This window comes from Micromys minutus (assembly GCF_963924665.1).
Source record: "Micromys minutus genome assembly, chromosome: 11".
NCBI classification, from domain to species: Eukaryota; Metazoa; Chordata; class Mammalia; order Rodentia; family Muridae; genus Micromys; species Micromys minutus.
Genome location: NC_137980.1, coordinates 58,203,620 through 58,223,870, shown reverse-complemented (window position 1 = coordinate 58,223,870; position 20,251 = coordinate 58,203,620). Strand labels below are relative to the sequence as shown.

The following is a 20,251-nucleotide window of genomic DNA, read 5'->3' as shown; positions in this document are numbered from 1 at the left end:
GAGTAAGAAGGGTTTGTATACTGAAGTCCTGGTCACCCTCCAAAAAGGAAACTGGAATTCCAGTATCATGAAGACTCAAGACCACATCCATACTGCAATTGAGGTAACCCAGGAAGGTGCCAGCTGTCCTCAGACCATAAATGGGCAGTCAGTGAAGGAGGCCAGGTGGCCCCACTGGTACAGCCTGGAAGCTGTGGGCTCTGGTGGCCTATAGCTGGATGCCTGTCAGAAGAACCTCATCGCTGAAGAAACACCCTTGGAGCAAGTAGCCATGCCTGTGCCTCACTCCGAGTCCTCAGCCTATAATGAGCATTCGCTGCAGGGCGCTCTGTACACACGTCCTGGACAGGAGAACAGGACACAGGTCGTGCACCAAACAACCTTGCTCGGTCTCTTAGCTACTCCAAACTTCAACCGACAGAGGACAAGCATCTCTAAGGCCCCAGAGGAGCGCCGGGGCACGGCACACCTCGCTAGCCAATGGAAGGGCTCAGGGGAGTCTTATTTGCATGCTGTCGCGCCGCGGCCAATGGGCAGGGACCGCGGAACTACATTTGCATATGGGCGCGCCGCGGCCAATGGGCGGGAGTGACGGGGTGGTATTTGCATGCAGGCGCGCCGCGGCCAATGGGCAGCTGCGCGGCGGCGCGGCGCGGCGGCGCACTCGAGCATGGCCGCGGCCGCGGCGGGAGGAGCCCCGGGTCCGGCCCCCGGCCCCGCCAGGCCCGCGCCGGCCTCCCGGAACCCGCCGGCCGCGCCGCGAAGGCGCGGGGACTCCCGGCGCCGCCAGGCCGCCCTCTTCTTTCTCAACAACATCTCCCTGGACGGACGGCCCCCGAGCCTTGGTTCCGGAGGCGAGAAGCCACTACCGCCGCCGCCACCGCCCACCGAGGCCCGCGAGGCGCCCGCGCCGCCGCCCGCTCCACCAGGAGGCCTCCCGGGGCTGCCAGCCAGGCCTGCGCCCCAGGGCCTGCTCAGCCCCACGACGGCGCCCGCCGGGCTCAGCCTGGACGGGCAGCGCCAAAGGTGAGTGGGCTGGGCGGGGGCGGCTGCACGCTGGGGTCGGGGTGGCCTAGAAGAGGCCTAACCAGCTATGTGTGTGACCTATGGCCTTGGCAGCTCAGGGCACCGGTGGTGAGCCAGGTCCCTCCTCCCAGCTCACAGGGTAGTTGACCGGTGAGCCACAAGCTCGGCAGAACTGGACATGGTTGGAATGAGGCGGGTCCATTCACCCCGCACACCTGGGACCCACCAGCTAGCTCTCAGAGATCTGGGTGAACCAGAGTCAAGAGTCAAGATGACCAGCCCAAGATCAAGGTGTTGGGTGACTAGGGAAGGAGGTTCTTCAGCTCATGATGCAGGAGCCAGGGTGGTGGGCCAAGGGTCCTTCATCCTAGTGCTTGAGGGCCCATCACGGCAGCGTGCAAGAGTCAGAGTGGCCTGTAGTCCCGTCTGCCCTTGACTGGGACTGAGGTGATGTGGCAGCATCAGTCCAGGATACAGAGGACAAATTTGGGATTGATGGAAGCTGGTCAGCCTCCAGATGTAGGGAATAGTTCCATTGAAGCTGTCAGCTCCTGGATATGGGGAGTTCTTCACCTTGAGAGTTCCCTGAACATGGATTTCAGAGTTCCTTCAGCCTAATTGGCTCTAAACACATCCCTTCCCTGGCCACTCCATCAGTACTATAAACACCAGGACACAGGAGCCCTTCTTACATGCTGTGTGTCCAACTCAGCTTGTATGCCAGCGCCCTACCCCACATGGTCTCATCCCTTCTCGGCTTTATTATACACCTGGCCAGACCTCCCTCCCCACTGTCCTACACCTGCTGGACTCAGGAACATGGAACTGTTCTTTCTCCCCTGCCTGGATCATTTCTAGGATCCCACAGCCTAGCCAGGGCAGCTCCTAACCATTCCCCCCATCCTCAGGCCGTGCCCACTTCCCAGATGGCCCAGCCACCAGGTCGGTCTCAGCCTGCTCAGCCCCCTTTTGCATTCTCGGCCTTCACCTGAAGAGTGATAACAGGAGCTGGGCAGAGGACACTGCAGTCCTTTCCAGGAAGACCCTGCTGCTATACGTCCAAGCTCTTGCTGGGTGGATCCCAGGTGTGGTGGGAAAAGTTGTTTGACATCTGACCCTGCATCACGTGTGGCCAGAAGGGCCTCAACTTTCTGTCACAGCCTTAGCCTACAGGTAGGGCCAGGTCATGCTTCTCTACGGGACAGAGGGTTCCACTGGGGACAAGGGGCCATTTGTCCCGGTGTGTTAGCTGGACCCCTTGTGAAAGGCAGGTGAAATGTTTGTGGGTGAGGCTCCCTTTGGTACCCCCGCTACCCTAGCTCTTCCAGCCAGCCAGCCTTGCCCTCCTTCCTAGTTCTACCCCACTTCATTCTGATCCCCTTCTGTGGTGGACATCTTCTGGGGCTCTACTTCTGAGTTCTTGACGCTGCCCTGGTATTAGAGAGTTGTTATCCTTCTGTGGTCACAGCCCTCAGCAGGAGGACAACAGTGGCCAGCCTCCTGAAGGCTGTGTCACAGTGAGTGCACACCAGCCTTCCTCTGTCCAGTAGCTCTGTGACCTTGGGCAGCTAGTGGGTCTCTTACAGCCTCAGTCTCTTGCCCTGCGGAATAGGCTGACAAGAAGCCCTTTCTCCTTGAGGTCCCAAGATACTAGGGACTCAGTAAAGTTGATGCTAGTTCCACTTTGGGCTATCAGGAGTGTTTGGTAGCAAGAGACAGAGTCTGCTGGGTTTCTGCACAGGACTCTTAGAGCCGTATTGTCCTTTTTCCTGCATGCCTGGGAGTAGGCTCATCTCTAGAGCCTGTGGTCAGGTTCGGAGTTCCAGCTACTTGTCCATTGCTGCTTCCCGCTTAGAAAGTCAGTGTGTGCACCTCCAAGGCCATGGTGACAAAGGACACAAGCCTGGTAGTTCTCAACAGCAGCACTTTTTCCCCCATCCCTGGATGCCTGTCACTGAAGGTCAAGCTGCAACCTGGGGGTCCCTCTGACGGTGTACAGCTTCCTCAGGCCTTGGGTGCTCAGGCTCTGTTGATCCCTCTCCTCGTCCCTGTGTGTTGTCCTCTGTTCACCTTCATCCCTTCTTAGACTGTCTGCAACTAAGGCCTCTAACCAGGGCTTCTGACGGATCTTTTTGGGGAACTACTTCAACTCACCACAGCCCTGCTTAATACCTGCCGGAGAAATGAAGGGGAGGGAAAGTCCCCATGCCAAATGACTTTGCAAATTGCAACCTAATTGCACCCACCATCAGAGAGCTGGGCATAGCCCAGAGGCAGGAGGCTTTGTTCTGCTTTGATCTGGAAGAGGGGCCTCAGCCAGCCCTAAGTAGCACCTGAGCCACTTAGAGAAGCCAGTGAGCCACTTGGCAGCCTGGTATTAATCTCTGCCCAGAATCCACTCACTAGGGGCTGAAAACCACTGGAGTAGTCAGTTCTCAGGGACAGCCCAGTTGCTGACCCTGCCTCTGAGGCCCCATTCTTTCTCTGTGAAGCTGCTAGACCACAGGCCTCCACATGGAGTGCTGGGAATATTGTTGTGGCCTGTGCTTCCTTAGCAGGGGAGGCTCCTGGGCGCTGCCCAGGATGGGGCTTCTCTGCAACCTGTCATGTGGCAGGTGGCTCCTGAGTCTGCCCCAAGCCTGCACAACCAATCCACTCTTCCTGGATCCCTAATTGACACAGAATCGAAACCATGGGAAGATGGTCCTGCCTAGACCTCTCCCCATCTCCCAAGTCACCAAGTAAGGTAGCCTGTCACATACCAGATGCTGTTTTCAAGGTCTGTAGTTAGGTTTCAGGTACTGACTGAAGTGGTTGTGGACTGAAGTGGAAGCAGAGTTGCTAAGAGGCAGATCTGAGCTGTTAGGACAGCTGAACTGCTAAGCCCTCTTAGCACCTCCGTCTCACTCCTGACCCCCGGCCGACATCACATGTCGCACATGGAGCCAGAGCAGGCACTGTCCTGTATTTATCTGCAGCATGAGGCACTGAGCTCAGGTCTGCCATAGTTGGACTTGCTTAGTTGTCTGGAAAGTGTCAGCTGAGGCAACACAAAGTCCAGATTGTTCCTCAGTGTTTATCCACTTTTGGCCATTTTCAAATTGAGTTGCAAGGCACATGTGAACAGTACAGGAGTCTGTGCAGCTTCCTGTGTGTGTTTGTGGACATACACAGTACATGGCCACCTTACACTCCAGAGAGCAGCCCTGGGTCTTCTCATATCCTCCTCAGCCATCTCCTTACCAAGACACCCGTTGCTACGTTAGAGTGTCGTATCAGGCATCATGTACAGACATCCCACATGTCGACCCTTATGCTGGCCAGCACAACTGGTTCCCAGTAGGGTCAGTTCAGGGCACACTGTGAGGTGTGATCCTGTCTTGTCTATAGAGCATGGCGTCTGCACCAGAAGAACCTGGCCCTTCCTCAGAGTAGCTGAGCTCACATGGGTCTCTACTTCTCTGTTGCCAGCTGTTGGATTTCAGACAAGTTGAATGGCTGTGTGCCTCCGTTTCCCTATCTGAAACTAAGAGTAGTGCCTACCTGTTACAGTTCTGATGATTGGATTTACAGATAGCATGCTTGTGAGGGAGAAGAAAACCACAGGGAACAAGATGTTGGACCAACTAGGAACACTGTGCACGCTCCCAAGGGAGCGTGACATCCCTAAAGGGACCAGAAAATATCAGGAAGAGCAAGCCAGGCACCTGAGGAAAGATCTGCCACAGCTCGCCCACACTGTCTCTGAGGACTTGCAAATGAGATCCTTAAGGCTGTGATCAGCCACCTGGTTTCACCTAGATAATTACCTCTGGGAGTACTATGCAATCCTGCAGGGTAACCTGGGAGCACCTTCTTACACAGATGAAGTCTAGAGCCATTCCAAAGCCCCTGCAGACAATGGGCTAGTAAATTATATTTATGGGTGGCTTACTTGTATGTCTATATGCTATGTGTTTGCTTAGTATCCACAGGGGTCAAAATAGTGTTTGATCCCTTAGAACTGGAGTTACAGATGGTAGTGAGTCACCATGTAGGTGCTAGGAATTGAATCTAGGTTTTCTGGAAGAGTAACCAGCGTTCTTAACCACAGAGCTGTCTCTCCAGCCCCAAACAGCAGACTTTTATTTCTCACATTCTGGAAGCCAGAAGCCCAAGAAGGTGTGGCAGGCTCCCTTTGAGACCGCACCCTCATAGACTTGTCCTCCTTTGTCATCACATGATCCTCCCGCTGTGTGTCTATGCCCTAATCTTAAAGACACCAGTCGCACTGGATTAAGGGCCACCCCACTCAATAAGGTAATCTCTTATCTCCAACCATATCTCAGAGCTCAGTTATGTTCTGAGGTCCTAGGGTTAACATACGGATTATGGGGTGGGGCACATACTCCCTCCAGCATCTCAGTGTGAAAAACCTGGGTTTAGAGTTATTTATTTATTCCATGTATGTGAGTACATTGTAGCTGTCTTCAAACACACAAGAAGAGGGCATCTGATCCCATTACAGATGGTTGTGAGCCACCATGTGGTTGCTGGCATTTGAACTCAGGACCTCTGGAAGAGCAGTCAGTGCTCTTAACCACTGAGCCATCTCTCCAGCCCAAAGGACCTGTTTCTTATGAGGCATGATCAGATCTACAGGGGCCAATACAAAAGGTATTCAGGCTTCTTCATATGATCCTTCCTTTCCTCATCTCATGCCTGATGTGATATTTTTCTTGTCCTCAAGAAGAAGCATTTCTGAGCTGCAGTGCCTTAGACCTCTGGCGTGTCAGAGGCTCGTGGTTGGATTTCCAGGTCCAGCTAGAGGACTCATTGATCAAAGAACTTGGGCTTGCTTAGTTGCATGGGACATATCCACAAGTCAGTGAAGCCTCTAGTGTTGCAAAAGAGCTCTGGCTCAGTGCCAGCCTGAGCTTTCCTCTCCAGTACCTGGAAGTCTCTGGATATCAGGCTCACCTCACCTCTGTCTTTAGTATGCCTTCACCCGCTGGCTGCCAACACCACTGGAGGCTTTTTAACTGTGACATAGCCACTTTGTGCTCTGTGAGGAGCTTGGTACAAAGTGAGGAACAAGGACACTATGTACGTGTAACAGCAGTTAGTGCAACTGAGACACAAGGACTCTGTACACGTAGCAACAGTTAGTGCAACTGAGGCACTTTAGCTGCTGGCACCACTGACAGTTCCCCACCAGTAACACTCAAACCCACATTGCAGAGACACCATCATCCCCATCTCTGCCGCTACGCCATCCCCTGCACTACCTTCTCCGCCATTGCTCTGAGTGGGTGGTTTCCTAACAGTGCTGTGCGGCAGTACTTGATCTCAGCTGCTGCACTTTCAGAATGTTTTTGGTGCAGACCAGGATTACCCACGGATCCTGCCTGGTACAGGGAAGAGAGAGGAGAACCAGTGTCTGTGCCTTGGTGGCCGTGTGGCCTGGGGAGTCCTTTGGCTGCTTTGAGCTTGTCCGAAGGGGCCACACGTCTTGCCCAGGGCAGACTGTTAGCAGTGCTGGGTCTTCAGGAGGCAGCCCCTCGTGCAGTCATCCCACAGGCACATGGCTCAGCTCTTTATTTCAAAATGCCTGCACAATTGCTGAGGTCCAGGCAGGAGGAGGGTGGCTCATAAGTGTTCCAGCTTCTGTTTGGGAAGCCTCAGACTGTATGACCTGGTGAATTCCCTGGCCAGATACCTACTTTCAGGACTCGCTTGGAGTGAGGACTAGTGAGAATGTTTGGCTTACATCACTAATCCTCAGGTGCATTTGATGGGTGATTGCGAGGGCTGGAGTCTAACTTAGTGGTAAAGCAACTTGCCTACCATGTGTGAGACTCAAGATCTTCAACATTAGATGCATGTAATCAAATGCACACATGTGAAGTGACTGAATCATGGCATTTTGTGACCCTTTGTTTCAATGATTCATGCCAAGACAGTAATCCTGGTGACTAACAGGAAGTTATGGTACGTGGGTGAATGGCTTTTGAAGGAGTTGCTTTTCTGTGTAATCCCAACAGGCAGCAGTGGAAGCTGAAGATTAGGAATTCAAGGCTAATTTGCAGCTGCCTATTGAGTTTGTGGACAGTCTGGAGCACATGAGACCCTATTTTGTTTTATTTAAGATTTATTTATTTATTATATAATAAATACACTGTAGCTGTCCTCAGACACACCAGAAGAGGGCATCAGATCTCATTACAGATGGTTGTGAGCCACCATGTGGTTGCTGGGATTTGAACTCAGGACCTCTGGAAGAGCAGCCAGTGCTCTTAGCCGCTGAGCCGTCTCTCTCCAGCCCCCTAGATGTTTTCCCTTAGGAAAGGCTGGCAACCTTGTGACAAGGAAAAGGACCCCCATGCTGCCCTACTGCACGTTCCCACACTAGCTCAGTCCTGCTCAGGGACCTGCTGCAAAGGCTTCCTGGAGTCTGTGTGTTGTCTCTTCTGAGGCCATGATGTCTTCCTACAGGAGACGAGTCACATCTCAGCGCTGTTCCCTTGAGTTTCTGGAAGATGCAGTGGGATGTGCCTCGGTGCAGAGGTATACACCCTACCTGCCCCTGCTCCAAGGCCCTGAGCTCCAACTGCCTCTGACCCCAGGAGCCACAAGAAGGCCCAAGGAGGGCAAGAACGACCTGCTTTTTACCTTACAGAACCAAGCATGCATCTGGATCACCAAGACACAAAGGCCTGAAGAAAACCCACTTCATCAAGAACATGAGGCAGTATGACACAAAGAACAGCAGGTAAGAGTGTGTAGGGCCTGGCCTGGGACTGCCCACTGTGCTCCCTACACTGTGGGACCAGGCCATATCTCTGGAGGCCAGAAATATGAGATCCGGGCCCTGCCCTTATTGACAGCAGCACCATCAATTCATGGGGCACTTGCTCCATCGCCTGTGGCCTGTCCCCTGACCCTATATATTAGTTGAATAGCCAGGCCAGCAAGCCACTGCTGTATAATCCCAGAGAAGGGCCACCAGCTGGACACAAGTGTTCAGAATTAGAGATCAGGAAAGGCAAAAATGCATGTGTACCCAGGATATAAGGTGTGGCAATATTTGGGGAGCATATACAGGATCAGGCATGGTTATACTTGGCAGCACAAAGATCCACATTGGGGACACAACAGGAGATGTGGTATATCAGTGGGCATATGGGAAGCTTAACTCAAACTGGTATCTGGCTCCCCGGAACAGTGCTAGGCTAGACTCTGGGCAGCAGCGTCTGTCTTCACTGGTGCAGGAGAGAGCTTTGGGTATGTCCCTTGGTAACACATTACCAGTCACTCTGACGCCAGAGTCCCCCTTCCTCACTATAGGTCACCCTGGTAAGTGTCCTCAGGAAATGTTGCTGCAGGGCCTGGCCAGAGGTAGCTCCCTGCAAATCCCAAGTACTAGGACAGTACGGTGGCTATGGTTACAGCTTTGAGCATCCCAGGGACCCAGTCCTAAGCCCCCTAAATAGCTGAGATCTGGGTGCTCTCTAGTAGCAGTAGGCCTTGCATTTGTCTGGACTCTGATAAACTTTGGCGCCTTCCTGTACCCTCTGTTTATGCAAATGAGGCTGTTCTTTTCTGAGTGACCTGTGCTCCCAAGAAATATGAGCTCTATGGCCCAAGTGCTAAGATGCCAGGCCTGACTTCCTGAATCAGTTTCCATCACCCAAATGTAGACAGGACAGAGTTCCTGCCCTGCTCTGACCTGGGCCTCCCACAGGATTGTACTCATCTGTGCCAAGCGGTCCCTGTGTGCAGCCTTCTCAGTTCTGCCCTATGGAGAGGGCCTACGGATCAGGTAAGAAAAGCCCACACTGCGGACACAGATCAACTCTGGTCCTGCTGGGCCCAGCCCACAAGGCAGCCCAGCTCTTGAGTGTAGGCTGGGTCCTTAGACTCATGGGGTTAGCATATCATCTCCCACTACAGCCCAGGAACATGCATTCCATGCTCTTATTCCCCAGAGCCATGGGTTCTGTTCAAACCGTGTGTGTGTGTGTGTGTGTGTGTGTGTGTGTAAATGTATAGATAGATAGATAGATAGATAGATAGATAGATAGATAGATAGATAGGCAGGCTACATATAGGTTGGCTTATATATAGGTTGACTGAAATATTCCTGAACCTCTCTCAAATATGCTACTATAACCTTGTAACCAGTCCAAGTGATTGTGTTCAGGGAAGAAGGAAACAGCTGTTGGGGTGGGGCAGTGTTGTGTGTGACCCCACAGAACAATAGTCAGCACAGAGACACCTCCTGTGCAGAGTGGGAGACAGCTAGTTCTCGGGCTCCCAGGCCAGCTGCTGAGCCGCGTGACTGCAGTCGAAGGGATTGAGGCCCCTGGGAAGCAAATTTAAGCCAGAGTTCAGGTAAGTGTTCAGGGATGTTCCAGAGTGGTGGTTCCCAGGTGCTGTGACAGATGGCATCTGCCCTGTCATTCACAGGGCAGGAGTGAGAGGCAGGTAGCCCTCAGGTTAAACCTGTCACACACCTCCAAGGTCGTGCCATCCCCTTGTATGCTGAGCACTCTGTGGGCGGGTGAGCATGTGGATTTGCTGTGGGACGACATCACCCACTGACTACAGGCAGAAGGACTGCAGCCCTCCCTCTCCCACACATTGCAGTGACCTGAGGGTGGACAGCCAGAAGCAGAGGCATCCATCCGGCGGCGTTTCTGTTTCTTCTGAGATGGTCTTTGAACTGGAAGGCGTTGAGCTGGGAGCAGATGGAAAGGCAAGAACCCTGTGGCCAGCCAGTGGTCAGCAGAGTTAGGCAGACAGGAGCTGCACATCAAGACAAGTATTGGGAGCAAGCCACAGCCCTTTACACCTGTCGCTAGCTGGCTCATGCTACCCCAAGGAAGGGCCTAAGTACTCCTTATATGGCCACTGACAGCTGTGGTGACCCAGCTGTCTCCCCTGGGTTTTCCACATCTAGCTTCTGCACCAGTAGGCCAAGGGGCTCCCAATACAGAGACTAGCCGGCTGCAGATCACAAGTTAGGGATGGAAGCTAGTGTTCTGACCTTAGAGTGCCCATTCCAACTGGGTAACAGCATGGCTTCAGGCTTCTCACCGGAGGGCAGAGGGAAGCAGAACTTGGTTGTACTTCCTGGAGAGAAGGACTAAGCTCTAATGTAATTGCTTTTCTAGGTTGTGTCTTACGCAAAGTTCCTGTACCCTACTAATGCCCTGGTTACACACAAGAATGACAGCCATGGCTTGCTGCCCCAGCCTCGGCCCAGCATTCCCCGGGCTCCACCAGGTTCAAGACACAAACCTGTGCCTACCAAGTCAACACCAGCTGGCACAGAACTAGGTAGCCAAGATGCCCTTCACCATCACACAAGGGAGGCAGTAGCACTGGGCTAGGCACAGTGGTGGGGCAGACAGCAGGGTAAGCCACACTCATGCCTGTGCACTGAGGCTTCTCAGAGGAAAGGATCCCAGGTAGTGTGGCCCTGGGCTCTGCCCGAGTCAGGCAGGAGAGGCTCAGTGTGGGAAGAGAGCTCTGTCCAGACGTCATTTCTTGTACCCACGCTCTGGCCTTTGACCTGGAGCCCCTCTCAAACCTGGGAGGCTTGCTGTCATGCCTCTTCATTTGCTACAGTGGGAGAGGGATGGTGTGGGGTTCTGATCGAGATCTAGGGTGTCAGTAGCTGCCTCTGCCTACAGGAAGCGACGGGGGAGATGCACTGGAATACAATCCCAACCTCCTGGATGACCCACAGTGGCCATGTGGGAAGCACAAGCGTGTGCTCATCTTTGCTTCATACATGGTGAGCTCCATAACCCTAACCAAGTTTAGGTTCAAGGAGCACACAGGGGGCTGCAGAGATGGCTCAGTGGTTAGAGCACCGGCTGCTCTTCTAGAGGTTCTGAGTTCAAAGCCCAGCAACCACATGGTGGCTCACAACCATCTGTAATGAGATCTGATGCCCTCTTCTGGTGCGTCTGAAGACAGTGACAGTGCACTCAAAAATAAATAAATCTTTCAAAAAAAAAAAAAAAAAAAAAAAAGGAATACACTTGAGTGGGTACCTCTCCACATCAGAAACTCAGAACAGCCATCCCAGGGTGCCTTGTCTCCACCCACCACCAACAGGTAGAGGGAAGGATCATAGGCAAGGGTGATGTGCCAAAGCAGGATAGCCAGTCATGCCGGACATCTCCTGGGGTCAGCTCTGAATGCCTGGCAGGCTGGGCCTATCCAGAGGACAGACAAACTCAGAGCCATTTTATCCTCAGAAATGCAGGCACCTCTCTGAAGCCCCACATGCTGTCTGTAAATCCAGCTACAGGGCATCTCCTCTCCAGCATCTTGCCTCCACCTACCTCTACTTCTGTTATAGACCACCGTCATAGAGTATGTGAAGCCTGCAGACCTCAAAAAGGACATGAACGAGACCTTCAGGGAGAAGTTCCCTCACATCAAACTGACATTGAGCAAAATTAGAAGGTAAGAGCGGGCCAGGCAGATACCCATCCCCAACCACCTAACCTGGCTCCGGGCTTTCTCCTTGTGTGCTAACAGCCCACAGCCCATGGCATAGCCATGGAAGGGTGGCTGCTACTTCATCAGTCTCATGATATAGACTTGCCCCAGGGAACATGACTCCCATCCCACCCACAGTTTAAAACGGGAGATGCGGAACCTCTCTGAAGAGTGCAGCCTGGAGCCTGTGACAGTGTCCATGGCCTATGTGTACTTTGAGAAGCTTGCACTGCAGGGCAAGCTCAACAAACAGAACCGCAAACTGTGTGCTGGCGCCTGTGTTCTGTTGGCTGCCAAGATCAGCAGTGACCTCCGCAAGAGTGAAGTGAAGCAGCTTATTGACGTGAGTGTGAGGTGTGCACAGCATGAGCAACCCGCTAGGCGCTGAGCCTTAGGTGGGGACCACAGATGGAACTAACCCACTGACCCTTTGCTTCCTTCACTGCAGAAGCTGGAGGAAAGGTTCCGGTTCAACAGGAAAGATCTCATTGGATTTGAGTTTACGGTGCTTGTGGCTTTGGAACTGGCCCTGTACCTCCCCGAGAACCAAGTGTTACCTCACTATAGACGCCTCACCCAGCAGTTGTAGCCGAGACCGGTGCACCCCACAGGGAGGAAGGCCAGTAGCTTGGCTAGAGCAGACTAGTGTCCCTGTCCCTCTAGAAACTGCACTTGCTCCTCACAGCCCATGGCTCTTGGCTTCCTTTGAAAGACACTGCTTTTATTTTGGAGTACACCACACCTCCACCATGAGACCCTGTTGAGGATTTTCCTGAAGCAAGTGAACAGTGTGAGGCTTGATTTGCTTTTCTTGTGCCTGAGACCAGCCTGGTTTATGTTGTGAATCCTGAGATCCAGCTTTCATTTTGCCTAGCCATGAAACCATTCCTGTAGAGACCCAGGTATCCACCTTCTGAACATGCTGGAATTGCCAGGCTTCCGTCTTCTGTGCCTCCACCCAGGCAGAGTTCACCATCAGCACTTTGTCAAGATACAGGAAAGGGCAAACACCTTGACCCCATTCTGAGTGCTCACACTGGACCTTGTTAAAGCATCTGCCACTGTGAAACCCATGCAGTGTTTGGCCAACACCACCCTTGTCCCTGCCAGAACTTTTCCCTGTGGTACTGGACCATTTAAGACAACCACTAACTGTGGGCTCTTGACTTTTCTGAGCAATATCATGATGGAGAAAAGGTATTATTGAGATTTAGTCTCTATGGGAACAGAAGCTGGCCCACTAAAGCCTGCTGCTGACTCTGAACCATGCTTGATCCTCAAGCAGGAAGGTACTAAGCCCTGCCATTTAAAACACTCCTAATAGATGCCATCTAAGCCAGCTTGCCTGCATACTGACTGCTACTGTCTCCCTGCTGGTACCAGACAAGAGCCATCGTCTGCCTTCCCAGGCTTGTTCGTCTTCCCTACAAACTGGTCACCAGCCTGGCAGATGCCAGTTCCACAGCCACTCTTCCTAGAAATGTTCACCCTCAAGCCTGACATTACCCACCTAGGCCTAGTGCATCAGTAGCAGCTTAAACTGGAGCCTTGAAGGATAGTAAATTACCAGCCCTTTACCCTGTCTAAGCTTATACTGGTCTGTTGAATCCTTAGAGCATCTTTGAGTGTAAGACAGTGATCCTGCAAATGGGTCACCTTCAGGGCAGCCCTTGTTTAAAATGAACTTTTGAATACAGCTGACTGAAGGGCTATCCTTGGGGGACATACCCAGACAGTACATCTAGATCTATGTTAGAGCTGGCAAACCATAATTTAAGCTTCTATATTTATGTAGTACTCACTTTACCAAACTTGGTGCACTGTTCTTCCTGCCCTCAACAATGCTAAGAGCTGCAGATGTGTGGTATTGAGCACTGTTACAACAAAGCCAACCTTTAAACTAAATGGCAGGCTGACCACCACATACATCCGTTAGTCCAGAAATCTGAGGTGTATCCATGGCGTCCAGCTGGACTGTGACCCAATGCCACAGACCTGGTGCTGCACCCTCAGCACTCAATGGGACAAAGCTGTGTGAGAGTGTCTGACCTCAGAATGCTGTGTGTGTCTGGTAGATTTTGAATGGAAGATGTTAAAATGTTTTTCTTAAAGTAAAACTTGTTTTTGCAACATGCTTCCTTGCCTCCTTTTAAGTGTGCTGCCCCTTTTCTGGTCTCGATAAGAACATAGTCAAAGCAGACTTAGCCATCACAGGTACTTATTTTTATTTATAACAAATTTGTTCCTGATTTCTTCTGCTCAAAAGTTCCTAACAAAGGGGAAAAAAAAATAATTACAAGCTGTGTCTCTTGGGGAATCCTAAGACACTCAACCCCAAGGTGAGATTCCCTTCCACTTACTTTGAGACAATTCCATCAGCCTTAGCCAATCGGAGGATAGAATCATCTGACTCGCCCTTTAAAATTAAAAATAAACACATGAGTATCCACACAAAGCTGGTTCCCTGCTTAGCAGGGCAGAGCATACACGACCACACCCAAGAAAGGGACACCACCATCACAGCTCAAATATTGGCAGATACATGTGGTGAAACAACTCACCATCCTGCGAATGGCCCCGCAGATGCCGTAGGTTTTAAACTGGCCGTTAAACCGACCTGTGCACCTGTCAACCTGGAAAGACAAAAAGAGGTTGGGAGATTCGGTCCCACCCATACCAGAGCCAGGCACTCGGACCTAACTGCTCCAGTATTCCTGCCCTCGGGGACTAGCCTCACCGTCGGGTTCCCAGCTCACCTCGGCCACGTTCATCTGGATGGACGCGTGGTCCTTGGCAGCAATGATGCGGTTGCTCGCGGAGCTAAGTAAAGAAAAACACAGTGCGTGTAATAGGTCGCGAAAGGACAATGGATGAAAGGGAATGGGGCAAAGTGGGCGCAAGAAAGACGGGGCCGCGCGGACCGATAAGCAAGAGCCGCAGAAGCTCACCATTTCCGCGGCACATAGAGATCTACAAACTCGCCGGCGTCGTTCTGCATCCTGAGGCCGTCCCTGCAGAGTCACCACGCCGGTCATAAGGCTGGTCAGGCCCACACACCGAGTCTGTGGCCCCAGCCAGACCCATGCCCTCCCACCCCCACCTCCGAGCGCTCCCGGCCATGAGACCGCGCCCGACCCGGCCTAGCTCGCGCCCGCCGCACGGCCTACCTGTTCACCAGTTCAGCGAGAGCGCAGAAAGGAAGTGCCTCGTTCTCACGCAACACTATTGTGCAGGAGGGGCGGGTCGTCGGTAAATGCTTCCGGGTCAGGTTGACTGTATCCACCATACCGGAGGTGTGTTTGTGAGCTTTTACTTCCGCTTCCGGTGCAAAGAAGCCCGGGCTGTTCTTTACAAATTACGTAGGTCCCTGGTTCCGCCTCCAACCAAGACACACCTCTTTTCTCAGGCTCCGCCTCCATCGCAGAGTCCTGCCCCTCCGTTCTCCGCCAGTTGGGTTGCACTTGGTGTCTCTGCAGGCTGACCAGGAGGGTTGGAAGGGCGTCGGAGCGGAGCGGCGCTGAACGCCGACGCCAGAGGGTCCGGGCGGGGAGCCGTCGCCACAGCCTCGGAGTTTGGCGGAGGGAGGCGGGGACGGGAAGCCCAATCCTTAGAAGGGGAAACTGAGGTCGGGTCAAATGAGCTGCACCGCTGGCTTCCCGCTGCACATTCGTTCTCTTCAAAAATCTCCTACCCATCCTGAGAACTGAACTGCGTCCTTGCTATTCTACCTCCCCTCACCCCAGGCTCTCTGCCCCTCTCGCCAGGCCCTACCCTGCTTCTCCGCCTCCAGCCACCACGCGGTCTACACGCCTAGGGAAGGGAGTCTGGTCCGAGAGAGCACGCCATTAATCTCAACATTCGAGATACCGAGGCAGATGGATATCTGTTTGAGGCCACTCTACATAGTTGGTGTCTGCCTTAAAAAGAAAGTTTCCACACCACAGTCACCATCGTGCACAGTAAGCCCCTTGTTGACGAGGCTACTGTAGAACCGTATGCCTAATATCATTTCTCTTGAGACTGGAGCTGCAGGCGTATACACCCAGTTACAATAGTCCTGGGGAGAACCTCCCTGCCTTGTGTGCCCTGAGTGGGGATCACCTTCCAGGTCTGGTGAAGCCTAGGCTACACTTTCCTCCACCCACCTGGAGTGCCGGTAGTTGTGTGTGCAGTAATACTCCCTGGGGAACAGATGTCCTCTGTCAGATTCGGCATAAACTACACCCAAACACTTGTTTTCTCCGAGCCTTTATTAAGTAGGGGAAGAAAAGCTAAAGCGGCTGCTTCCTGACTTGGGCTGAAAAACACCAGCAAATGACCTTGCAGGTGTAACTTTTAATAAGAGAAAAGGGAGAGCTCTGTTAAAATGTACTTAGGACACGGTGGTAATACTTTGATTGGATAGTTAAGTGAATCAAAGCAGATTTTTAATACCTGGTCTTTGGTGGTCAAGCCTCGGGAGGAGGAGGTGGCCAAAAAGGAAGTAGACCTTGGTGGTTGGCTTTAGAAATTGAATCTATCAATTTTTAGCAAGGCAAGGCCTGCCAGAGCCATGTTTGCCACATTCAGGCTGCAAGGCACATAGATAAGGGTGGTCTGTTTATGTTTTAGTCTTGAGATCTGCAGCTGATCTGGCTGCATCTTTGTATGTCCAGCTGAACCCTCAAAGCCTCCTTAGTGGCCAGAGATGAAGCAGCCGGTGTGCCAGGAAGCAGAGCATGGCCAAAGAGAAACCGCAGAAATCTGCAGTAGACTCCACTCCACAGATTCAGCGGTCCTGGAAAGGGTAGGGACTGGGATCAAGTAGAAAAACTTAAAGCACATAGCCCTGGATAGAATGTTCAGAAGGTCTAGCCTCTGGTAACTACCCAAAACAATGCCTAGAGCCCACCTGACATCATAAAAGCAAGACTTGAAAGGGTCAAAGTAGTAGTAAGTTAAGTCCACTGCACCTCCAAAAAGGAGCAGGAAAGCTGCTTGAAGCCCAAGACAATGAAAATTCACATCACCTGGTGTCCACTCACTGACTGCCAGACAAACAGCGAGGGAACACGGTCCCTAGTGAGAGAACGATTGATCCAGAACTCAGATGCTAGAATTAGCAGACAGAGTGGTGACAGGGTTGACGTAGACGGCACTCCATCTGCTCCAGACCTCGGGAGAGGCAGGACACTGCATGCCCGAATCTCAGCACTAGGCAGGTGTGGGCAGGAGGATCAAGGATTCAAATCCCAGCAACCTCATGGTGGCTCACAACCATCTGTAATGAGATCTGATGCCCTCTTCTGGTGTGTCTGAAGACAGCTACAGTGTACTCATATGTAATAAATACATCTTTAAAAAAAAGTTTGATCTTAGGCTATAAAGTAAGGCTTTGTCTCAAAAATCTAAATGAGTAGGAAAGCCAATGCTTTTAGTAGGAATAAAAGAGTCTAAACTACTAAATAAGCTTCCTGGGGGGGGGGGGGTAGTACACGCCTTTGATCCCAGCAGGCAGGACGCAGAAGCAGGTAGTCTGGTATACAGAATGAACTCCATGACAGACCGGGCTGCACAGAGAAACCCTGTACCTTGCCCAGCATCACCCACACTGGGGCACATGTGACTGCCAGTGCTTACCAAGTCCTCACGGGTAAGCACAATGCTCTCATTAAATCAACCAGTGTAGAGGTTGAGTCACCCTAGCTCACCTGGCTCTGTTGTTCCTGGTCCAGCAGGGTTCCCACCTCCACCCGACTGAGGAAAAAGTGAAACAGAGCCTCTTGGTCTTCTGTAAGATGTCAATGAATAAACTTAAAAAACAAACAGTATCAGAGGGCTGGGTGTGGGCAGTGCAGGTTTTAGGCTTGTGGGAGCAGAGGCCTTTAGCCCCTAGCCATCTCATTAATCAGTGTGACTCATGCCTCACACTGGACTCTGTAGACCAGGCTGGCCTCAAAGTCACAGATGCAGTTCCTATGAGTTCAGGGCCAGCCAGGTCTACTTAGGGAGTTCTAGGACAGCAGAGCTATCTCGTAAGACTCCATTTTCAAAAAAAAAAAAAAACAAACAAACAAAAAAATGAGTGTCTCATAATGATTACATAACGGCACCCAAACCTCGATGACTTTTCTCAGTTGTCAGCTTGGCTATATCTGGAATTAACTACAATCCAGAAATGGAGGGCTCACCTGCGACCTGGATGTGTGTGTGTGTGTGTGTGTTTGTATATGTGAGTGCTGTGACCCAGAGAGGCCAGAAGGAGCTGAATGCCCCGGAGCTGGAGTTACAAGCCGTTGCTTCTGCCCACTATGGTCTTCTCCACCTACCCACAGCCCCTACTTTGCTTTTTTCATTTTGAGAGAGGATCTCACAAGTTTCCCAGACTAGCTTTGAACTCAATTCTGTAGCCCCGGCTCGTCTCAAACTTGACATTCAGCCTTCTAAGTAGCTGGGATTATAGGTCCGTGCCTCCAGGATAGCAAAACAAACTGTTGTTTTTGTTGTTTTTTTAGGCCAGGAGTGGTGACATGAATCTTTAATCCCAACACTCATCGATCAGACGCAGCTGGATCTTTGTGAGTCCAAGGCCTGCCTGATCTACATAGTGAGATCCTGTCTCATAAATTAATTGCTGAGGGTGGAAGATGCCAGGAAGATCAGTAAAATGCTTTTATCACAAGCATGAGGACCCGAGTTCAGTCCCTAGAAGCCAGATGTGCGACCCACACCTGTAGTGCCCGGGCTAAGGACCAGAGGCAGGGATGGAAGTCCCACAGCTTGCTGCTCAGCTAGTCTAGAGAATCAGCACATTCTAGATTCAGCAGGGTGCTTTGTCTCAAAAAGCAAGTTTGGAAATGATCAGAAAAGTTGCCAACCTCTGCTCTATACACACACATACATGCACACCTACACACACAAATACACCTCTGGCCTGTATATATATATACACACACGCACAGACCAGAGGTCAGCTCTGGGTGCCATTGGGACAGAGTCCCTCATTAGTCTGTATCTCAGCTGATTTAGCTGGTGAGTCCCAGGGGTTCATCTGTCTCCACCTCTGCAGCACCCCAGCATGGGATTGCAGTCCCACCTCCCTGGGTGACCCTGTCTATACAATAATTCGACACACAAAATTCAAGACCCCCAAAATAAAGAAGTGAGTACCCCCACAGGAGGAGCCACAGTGAGTTTCTTTTTCCTCAAGCACCCAAGCATATGCAGGAGAGGAAACTATTCACGGCAGGCGCCATCCTGAAAGGTAACCTCACATCCCCCTGTACTGTTCCGAGCCGCCACTGGGGGGCATCAAAGAGCCATTCTGGAACAAGGGCAAGCTTACAGGGTTCAGCTTCGCTGCTTCCAGGCTTTCACCCCAAGTCATGCAATCACCTCTTGTAAGATCTCTAGGGTAGGAATGGGGTCAGAGGCCAAGTAGGAACCCCAAACTTCACACACTGTTAGACAGATGCCTTCCTGCAGAATCTCTGCAAGGCAATCTTGTCAGGGCTCCTGAAGGGCCCTGGGTCCTTCTCCCTGCAGAACAAGATCACACCTGCTGTGCCTCAGTGCACTCCGTGCATCCTACAATGATGTCAGCCGCTCACCGTGTGGGGAGTGTGAACTGTCTTGGTAAAGAGGATGAGTTTTTATCAGTTATCCCACCCTGTTTATTTATTCTGGGCCTGTGTGCCTCTGCAACTGCACAGATGACATGGTGTGTCCCTGTGGAGGTCGGAGGACAACCTGAGGAAGCCAGTTCTCTTCTTCCACCTTGTGGGACCTGAGATCTGAGTCAGGACATCAGCATTGGTGGCAGAGTTACCCTTTCACTGAGCCATCTTGCGGAACTTCTTCTGACTCTGTAATGACTATTCTGGTTGTCAATTTGACAGCATCTGGAATGTGCAGTGTTGGAGGGCTCACCTCAGATCATGAGGCTGGAAGACAGGTTTCTGACCTGGATCTTGACATGGAAATACTGAGGCATAGTGGCCGTGAAAAGCTTAGGCCCAGGCAAGGTGTCGCACACCTTTAATCCCAGGAGACTGAGGCAGAGATCTCTGAGTTCGAGATCAGCCTGGAACAGAGTGAGTTCCAGATTCAGGCATGGCGGTGGACAGCTTTGATCTGACCACACCTTCTGCTGCAGGTCTGCATAAGGACACTGGGAGACGAAGACTCACTCTTCTTCACAGTTTGCGCTGACTCACCAGCACCTCTGTTGGAACCCTGTCTACAGAAGACCAGCTGAAACAACCAGCCTCGTGGGACTGAGCAGCTGCTAGATTCTTGGACTTCCCACCCACAGCTGCCCATTGTTGGGTTGGACTACGGACTGTAAGTCATCACAACAAATTTCCTTAATACAGAGAGACTCCATATGTTCTGTGACTCTGGAGAACCCTAACTAATACAGACTCTTTATCAGAACCCTGTATTATCTTGACAGCTAAAATCACATAAGAATTGTTGGTCATGAGCTGGAGAGATGGCTCAGTGGTTAAGAGGTTAACCTCTGCTCTTCCAGAGGTCCTGAAGTTCAAATCCCAGCAACCACATGGTGGCTCACAACCATCTGTAGTGGGATCTGATGCCTTCTTCTGGTGTGTCTGGTGACAACTACAGTGTACTTATATATAATTAAATCTTTAAAAGGGGGAGGGGCTGAAGAGATGGCTCAGTGGTTAAGAGCACTGACTCTTCTTCCAGAGTTCAATTCCCTGCAACCACATGGTGGCTCATA

The 20,251-nt window shown here is 51.8% G+C and overlaps 2 protein-coding genes across 7 annotated transcripts; one reads left to right on the top strand and one right to left on the bottom strand.

Annotated features, from left to right (window-relative positions):
- Positions 1-670: 670 nt before the first annotated feature.
- CABLES2 (Cdk5 and Abl enzyme substrate 2) lies at positions 671-13,592 on the top strand (the record flags this gene model as incomplete). Of its 5 annotated transcripts, none has more annotated exons than XM_080925809.1 (10): positions 671-1,026; positions 7,501-7,572; positions 7,685-7,777; positions 8,750-8,827; positions 9,655-9,763; positions 10,182-10,347; positions 10,704-10,807; positions 11,381-11,487; positions 11,662-11,877; positions 11,972-13,592. In XM_080925809.1, 10 exons carry the CDS (start codon positions 671-673, stop codon positions 12,285-12,287), a joined length of 1,617 nt encoding a protein of 538 aa, XP_080781935.1. In that variant the 3' UTR covers positions 12,288-13,592. The 5 variants fall into 5 exon arrangements, with proteins under 5 accessions (XP_080781935.1, XP_080781937.1, XP_080781936.1 ...); XM_080925811.1 differs by having other exon boundaries at positions 11,662-11,866; positions 11,972-12,245; XM_080925810.1 differs by lacking the exon at positions 7,501-7,572.
- Positions 13,593-13,724: 132 nt separating this feature from the next.
- On the bottom strand, positions 13,725-14,770 carry RPS21 (ribosomal protein S21; the record flags this gene model as incomplete). Of its 2 annotated transcripts, XM_080925001.1 has the most annotated exons (6): positions 14,691-14,770; positions 14,472-14,534; positions 14,280-14,343; positions 14,085-14,156; positions 13,884-13,939; positions 13,725-13,792 (listed from the first exon to the last, which is right to left on the bottom strand). In XM_080925001.1, the coding sequence occupies exons 2-6, from the start codon at positions 14,519-14,521 to the stop codon at positions 13,783-13,785; spliced, it is 252 nt and encodes an 83-aa protein (XP_080781127.1). In that variant the 5' UTR covers positions 14,522-14,534; positions 14,691-14,770. The 2 variants fall into 2 exon arrangements, with proteins under 2 accessions (XP_080781127.1, XP_080781128.1); XM_080925002.1 differs by lacking the exon at positions 13,725-13,792 and having other exon boundaries at positions 13,880-13,939.
- Positions 14,771-20,251: the final 5,481 nt, after the last annotated feature.